We start from the raw sequence: 7,684 nt of genomic DNA, 5'->3' as shown, positions 1-7,684 counted from the left end.
TCTCTCTCTCTCTCTCTCTCTCTCTCTCTCTCTCTCTCTCTCTCTGCCTGTGGATTAGGATCTAAGTTCTCCGCCTGATGCCTCTGCCTGCTGTCATGCTTCCTGCCAAGATGATAATAGACTAACCCTCTAAAAATGAATAAGGCCCCAGTTAGATGCTTTCTCTTCTAAGACTTGCCTTGGTCACAGTGTTTCTTCATGGCAATAGAACAATAACGAGGACAGTCTCAAACAGCTTGACAATGGGGCTCTTCAAGATCTGACTGAGGAGCAGTGTAAGTGGGAGTGAAAGAGCCATCAACCCACCTCCCTCCTCACGACGTGTACCCCCAGTGTGTATTTGAGGGAGCTGGAGAGAGGAGACACAGTGCTTCTCTCGGACAAGTACCTGCACTCGTAAGCTGCGAGTCTTTATGTCAGCCTTTCGTCCTCACTACTGTACTTTGACTCTTAGGACCTCATGATTTGCTGTTTTGTTTTTTAAGTTTTTATGTTTACCGACCCCCTTATGAAAATCTGCAATTACTGCGGGTCAGTCACTGCAGGATCTCTTGTTCTCGCCAGCACAGGACTGGTCTCTTCCCTGCTTTCTTCACTCTGGCCTCAGCTCCCCTATGCCACTGCCTTGCAGTCTTTCTTCATCTCATGCAACTCGTGGCATCCTTCTTCATTGCGTAAGCCAAAGAACCATAAATGATATTGGTCATCTTGCTATTCCCAAATGAGATGTGAGATAAATAAAAGACAACTTGCTGGGCACCGTGTCCCTTGTCTGCAAACCCAAAACACTCAGGAGACTGAGGCAGGAGAATTACAAATTCTACAGCCAGACTGGGCTGTACAGCAAGTTCCGGACTAGCCATGACTGGATATAGTGCTATACCCTGTTTCAAAAAGACTGAAAGAAAAAAGGTTTCATCTGGTATGGCTTTGTACATTTGACCAGGTTTTCCCAGTTTTCTTTCTTAGTGTCACTGCCTTCCTAGGGTAAAGGATGTCAGTGACCATTCACTGACACTGACGTAGTCATGTGGTCAGCGTGTCGTCCATCATGGTGACCAGTCTTCAAGCATCCAGGGAAGCAGAACACAATCGTCTTCTTCCACGCTGAAAGGTTCCCACACAGGAAGCAGCAGTGTGTGCCCCAGTCCTCGCTCAGAAACCCCTAAGAAGAAGGTGTGAAAAGTCTGGGCGAGAGCATAGACTGTGGACTTGGTTCTTCTTTATGTGGAATAAGGAAGGTTCTCATCTCAGTTTTGCCAAATTAGTAAAGCTGGAGGAAGGCATGAGAATGTGTGTAAGGTGGGCTAGGCTGGGCACAGCGCGGCGAGGGGACAAAGCTTGCATCTCTCTACTACTGTCACTGGAGGTGTGCATCTGGCTCTGGGTGAAGTGCCCGGCATGGGTTAGCAACGGTGACTGAGACCAGCAGATGCCTCGGTGTGAGACACTCCAGTCCACACAATTCAAGACAATCCCTGGGTATTCCCGTGAGTCTATTCTTGGGACCTCAGCCTTCACTTGCAACCTGTGCTGGTTTGAATGGGAATGACTCCCACGGGTGCATCTCTTTAAATGTTGGGTTCTCAGTGGGTGGATGGTTTAGGGGAGATTAAGAGGTGTGGCCTTGTTGGAGGAGGGGTGTTACTCAGCCCCCCTGCAGATTGGGATGTGAGCTCTCAGCAACTGCTCTAGCACCCTGCCTGCCTGCAATCACATGGTCAGCCATAGTGGTCATGGACTAACCCTCCAAACCTGCAAGCGAACCCCCAATTAAATACTTCCTTTTGAAAGATGCCTTGGTCATGGTGTCTCTTCACAGTAGTGGAACAGTAATAAAGCCACTATATAAAAATAAAGAGGACACTTATTCCTTGCACTGCAGAAGTGCAAGCTAGGGATACACTCACTCACACACACACACACACACAAAGAGAACAGAATTAAAGGATTAATAAACATCAAATATCTACACATGTATACAGTGTAGGATGTATAATTTGTCGAGTGCTTTTGATTTCATTTCTAGGCTTCCTGCTGGTACAGAGGGGGCTGAGATCATACAATTAAGAGTGGAAGGCCAGGGCTGGTGAGATGGCTCAGTGGGTAAGAGCACCTGACTGCTCTTCCGAAGGTCCAGAGTTCAAATCCCAGCAACCACATGGTGGCTCATAACCATCCGTAACAAGATCTGATGCCCTCTTCTGGAGTGTCTGAAGACAGCTACAGTGTACTTACATATAATAAATAAATAAATAAATAAATAAATAAAATAAAATAAAAAAAAGAGTGGAAGGCCAGCCTGGGGTATACGCTGAGACCCTATCTCAGAAACAAACAAGTAAATAATCATGAGGGTTGGGGGTGTCATCCTGGTAGAACCCTTGATAGCATGTCAAGGCTCCTGGTTCATCCCCAGCACCAAAGTGAGCATAACTGCAAGAGACCAGAGACAGACAGGCTCTTCTTCTTCTTCTTCTTCTTCCTCTTCCTCTTCCTCTTCCTCTTCCTCTTCTCCTCCTCCTCCTCCTCCTCCTCCTCCTCCTCCTCCTCCTCCTCCTCCTCCTCCTCCTCCTCCTTCTCTTCTCCTTCTCCTTCCCTCCTCCTCCTCCTCCTTCTCCTCCTCCTCCTCCTCCTCCTCCTTCTCCTTCCCTCCTCCTCCTCCATCGCCCTGCTTGTGGACGTTGTACATCGTGGTGCGCACTAGGCTCCGCACCACGATGTACCCTCCTCCTCCTTCTCCTTCTCCTTCCCTCCTCCTCCTCCTCCTCCTCCTCCTTCTCTTTATAGGTAAGGACAGGGTGCCTCAGGAAGCTAGTCACATACACAGTTCCGCACATTAGAAGCAGACTCTGCTTTGGAGAAGCCTTAGTAGAAGATGTTTCTGACAAGTCAGCAGGCTATGGCCCAAAGCCGCCCCCTAACTTTTCTTATCTAGGAAACCAAGATTTTTATTTAATGGAGGTGTGTGTGTGTGTGTGTGTGTGTGTGTACAAGAATTAAGACTGGGGGGGCACGAAAAAAATAATAATTAAGACTCAACAGTCTCAGGGATGGAGAAACGGCCTAGTGGCTAAGAGCGCTTATTGCTCTTGTAGAGTTCTGCTTTCCTTCTAAGCGTTCGTACTAGGAGGACCACACCCATCTGCAACTTCAGCGCCAGAGGATCTGATGCCCTCATGTGACTTTCATCAGCTCTTGTACGCACATGGTGTGCATGCACACGTTGAGACACATAAGACTCAGCCCTGGCATAGCCGCATGGGGTTAGCCCTTTTATGCTCACCTTGCTTTAATACTTTGTGAATCTTCCTATATAGAAAGCTTCTTTATAACCGTTCCCCTAAAGCCAGTGGTAGTGGTACATGCCTTCAATCCCAGGATTTGGGAGGCAGAGGCAGGCAGATCTCTGAGTTCAAGACCAGCCTGGTTCACAGAGCCAGTTCTAGGACAGCCAGAACTACACAGAGAAACCATGTGTCCAAAAAAACCAAACCAAGCAAAACAAATAACTGTCCCTATGGCCATCTATCAGAAAAAAGGGTAAGGGCCATCTACAAATTGTCAACACTGTATAATATATTCTAGTTTAATCAAACCTAGTAATTATAAATATCAGCTATAGCTAGATTTTACTTAAGAAGACCCACTAGATGCCGGGGGTGGTGGCGCACGCCTTTAATCCCAGCACTTGGGAGGCAGAGGCAGGCNGATTTCTGAGTTCGAGGCCAGCCTGGTCTACAAAGTGAGTTCCAGGACAGCCAGGGCTATACAAAAAACCCTGTCTCGAAAAACCAAAAAAAGAAAAGAAAAGAAAAGAAAAGAAAAAAAGACCCACTAGGTCTAAGAGATGGTGCTTAGCAGTAGAGTACATTTCAACATGTGTGAAACCCTGGGTTCAATTTTGGACCCCACAGACATGTGGATGGGCACACACACACACACACACACACACACACACCTGAACACCACACACATGTGGACACACGCATGCACACAGCTTCACTAAATAAAAATCTTAGTTTCCTGAATAAGAAAAATTAGGAGGTGGCTTTGGGCAATAGCCTGCTGATTTTTCAAAAGGATCTTCCATTAAGGCCTCTTCAAAACAGAGTCTGTTTCTAATGTGTTCACAAAGAAAGCATGAAATGCAGTTATCAGATCTTTAGTGGCAATGATTTTAGATCAAATGGGGTATAATCTACCAAGATTTGTTTTGAGTTATTTCTCAAAAACAAAACAAGCAAAGAAACAAAGACATCTTTAAAAACTCATACTCGGTTATAGATGTATAACTCACAAGCAAGGCTTTCTATACACTTTAATTTTATAGTAAGCAAAGTTTATAAAAACTAAGACTGCTACAAACTAAACAGGATGAGTGGTCAGCACAGAGCTACACCTTTCAGGACTCTGGCATCATCTCAATGCAAACATGAAGTTAATTTCGGAGTCAGTGGTACACTAATCTAGTGGTTCTCAACCTGTGGGTCACGACCCCCTTGGGGTGAAATGTCAGCTATCCTACATCGCATATATTTACATCACAAATCATAACGGTAGCAAAATTAAAGTTAGGAAGTAGCAACAAAAAAAAATTTATGGTTGGGATCACCATAACATGAGGAACTGTATTAAAAGGATCACAGCGGGGGCTGGTGAGATGGCTCAGTGGGTAAGAGCACCCAACTGCTCTTCTGAAGGTCCGGAGTTCAAATCCCAGCAACCACATGGTGGCTCATAACCATCCGTAACAAGATCTGACACCCTCTTCTGGAGTGTCTGAAGACAGCTACAGTGTACTTACATATAATAAATAAATAAATCTTTTTTTAAAAAAGGATCACAGCGTTTGGGAAGTTGAGAACCACTGCCAATCATTTTCAAGTAGTCGACCATGGGTGGAGGGGTGTAAGCTCACACACGCGCGCATCACAAATGGAGGGTAGTTAATATGTGACCTCATGGACAGACCACTCTGTGCGTTCCACCCTATTACTGTCGCCCTAGATGGAAAGGCAGTATCCAGCCTACCTGGCCCGGGTGGAAAAGGTGTCCAAGATGCAGAGATAATTAAACAGAAGCGCAAAGGGGAAAGCAGCCCCTTGATAAAATGATACAGGATGCAGAAAAAAGAGCTGGAGCCAATCCATCGTGAACGTGGAGCCCACTGTCCTTCCTAGAGTCCCTAAGCGGTGACCTTGCACAAGGGAAGTCACAACCGGGCTTTTTATATGGTGTAGAAAGGCCCGCGGGACAAAATGAAATGGAAGCACTGGAGATAAGCAATGTAAAGGTTGGCTTCCCAACAGAGGGGCGGAGCTATGGAAACCAAAGCACGCAGGTGTCCTCTCCCCTCGCAGTGTTTACCGAAAAGTCACTCTCAGAGGCCGTACCTTGCAGGCAGCGTGGCATATTATCTGCCTTTCCGGCCATTACACTCTTCTATATTTTCTTCACTAAGTTAATGAGAAAAATCAATGGTTGTGGACAGAAAGGCTTAGGACCAAAGGAAGGCAGAACCACAAGACAAAAAATAAAACTCCTCTCAACTACCTCTCTTAGAGTGACTTTTCTTCTTCCAGAGCAACATCGACCCTCCCAAATCACGAACCTATTGCTGGGTTAGTTTATTTGCTGCCCTTTATAAGCAAAGCAAGAGATCTACAAAGGGCAGGAGCCTGTTTCATTTATTACAACATCTCCAGCGCACAGACTAGGGATAAAAATATGCTTTGTATTCAATAAACATGTATTGAAGTTAAGTGCCACGCAAGTGGGGGAGGAAACATTTTTATAAAATCTTTACTTTGAAGGATGGGTAAAGCCAGAGTGAGAAGCCATCTCTCGGCTAGTTGAGACCTGTCTGCTTAGCCTGGACATCGCAAGGGGGTCCTTACCCAGCAGGGCTCAATACATTTGAGGAAGGAGCTGTCGCCCACGCGCTAGGCTCTCTGGTGCTGGAGAAAGAAAGAAAAGCCTCCGGAGCCTTACTCTCGCGGATCTCAATTCCGTGGGGAAGCAGTAGAATAAATAAATTTAGCTTAATGAGAACTTATGAAGAAAAATAATCAGAATAGAGGGGTGGTCTGCGTTTTATTACAGGATGCCATGTTCTGGATATCCGTGTCCCTCCTTGAGGCTTAATCCTCAAGGTGATGGTATTAAGGGGTGGGGCTTTGGAGGTCGGACAAGGAACTCTCTGCTCTCCTGTATATGATTAGTGTCTTACAGAAGGGCTTACCAGAACTTATTTCCACTCCATGAGGCTGCCAGGCGCCATCCGTGAGAAACTAGCCCTCACCATTGAACCTATAGTACTCTGATCTCAAGCCTTCCCTAAAATTATCTCAAGCCTCTAAAATTATGGGCTAAATTTCTATTATTCAGCACCAACACAATGCCACATAAAACATGCTAGAGTCAGAGGGATCTGAGAACTTCACCTTTAACTCAGCACAGCTGTGTCAGCAATTCACTCTGCCAATATTCACCTCTCAGTTTCTGTTATGTCATTTGCATCGCTGCATACACGTCTCATGGTGTCTTTGTTCTTGTTTGTATTTTGCTTGGTTAGGTCTTAGGGCTGCTGCTTATGCTTCTCCATTGAATTTGCTGCTACAACACATTCGTTTTTCAAAGATGTGTGTGTGTGTGTGTGTGTGTGTGTGTGTGTGTGTGTGTCCCACGGAGGCCAGAAGATCATATCAGTTCCCCTGGAGCTAGAGTTAAAAGCATCTGTGAGCCATCTATCGTAGGCACTCTCCAGTGCCTATAACACATTCTTCACTCTTCAGCCATATCTCATATCGCCCCTCCTTCTTCCCATGTCTTCTTTCTCTCATTCTTACCTCCTCCTCATCCTCTTTATTTTTAAAAAAATTAATTTGTTTATTTTGTGTATATGACTACAGTGTTGCTATCTTCAGACACACCAGAGGAGAGCAATGGATCCCATGACAGAAGGTTGTGAACTTTCAAATGGTTGCTGGGAATTGAGCTCAGGACCACTGGAAGAGCGGTCAGTGCTCTGTGACTGCTGAGCCATCTCTCCAGCCCCTTCCTTTTGGTCCTTCATTATAGCCTTTAATAGCATTAATTATCCCTAAAATCTGTGTAGCCTGAGAGTGTCTTCATTTCCCCTCCCAAGTATTTTACCCAATTCATGGGTTTTTTTTTTCTTTTCAGAGTCATTCTAATACATAATCCTCATCCCCTATTTCCCTCCCACTACTGATCTGAGGAACTAAAATCAGAATAAGCGTCAGACAATCCTCCAACAGTTATTGAAATGAAAGGGGTCACACACTGTTAACTCGCTTGTATGACAGCCACAGAGCGATGATAACCTAGCGGATCCCTCTCAGGGAATAATACAGAGCCCACAGCAGGCACCCTGAGCCCCTGGACTGGGAAATTACTTTCTAAGCTACACACTCAACCCTACCACACCCAGGTCCTCCTTGAGCCCTGCAAGTATTTCAACTGAAAACCCAGAGTCAGAGCTAGAAAGATGTCTCCGTGGTTAATAGCACTTTCCAGACGACTTAAGTTCGATTCCCAGCACCTGTATGGCATTTCACAACCACCTATAACTCAGCTCCAAGAATTAGACACCTTCTTCTGGACTCTCTGGGCACACATATACACATAGCATTCATACACACACACAGGCAATATATCC

General features: G+C 45.6%; 1 protein-coding gene across 1 annotated transcript in view; it reads right to left on the bottom strand.

The window, feature by feature from the left end:
• The window catches only part of Mboat4 (membrane bound O-acyltransferase domain containing 4), a 9,596-nt gene extending 4,385 nt beyond the window's left edge, over positions 1-5,211 (bottom strand). Inside the window, exon 1 of the mRNA XM_021219820.1 lies at positions 5,035-5,211. Within this exon, the coding sequence (XP_021075479.1) occupies positions 5,035-5,153 (119 nt within the window). The 5' untranslated portion in view covers positions 5,154-5,211. The remainder of the gene's footprint in view (positions 1-5,034) is intronic.
• Positions 5,212-7,684: the final 2,473 nt, after the last annotated feature.

This window comes from Mus pahari, chromosome 19, assembly GCF_900095145.1.
Source record: "Mus pahari chromosome 19, PAHARI_EIJ_v1.1, whole genome shotgun sequence".
NCBI lineage: Eukaryota > Metazoa > Chordata > Mammalia > Rodentia > Muridae > Mus > Mus pahari.
This window is presented reverse-complemented; position numbering and strand designations above follow the sequence as displayed.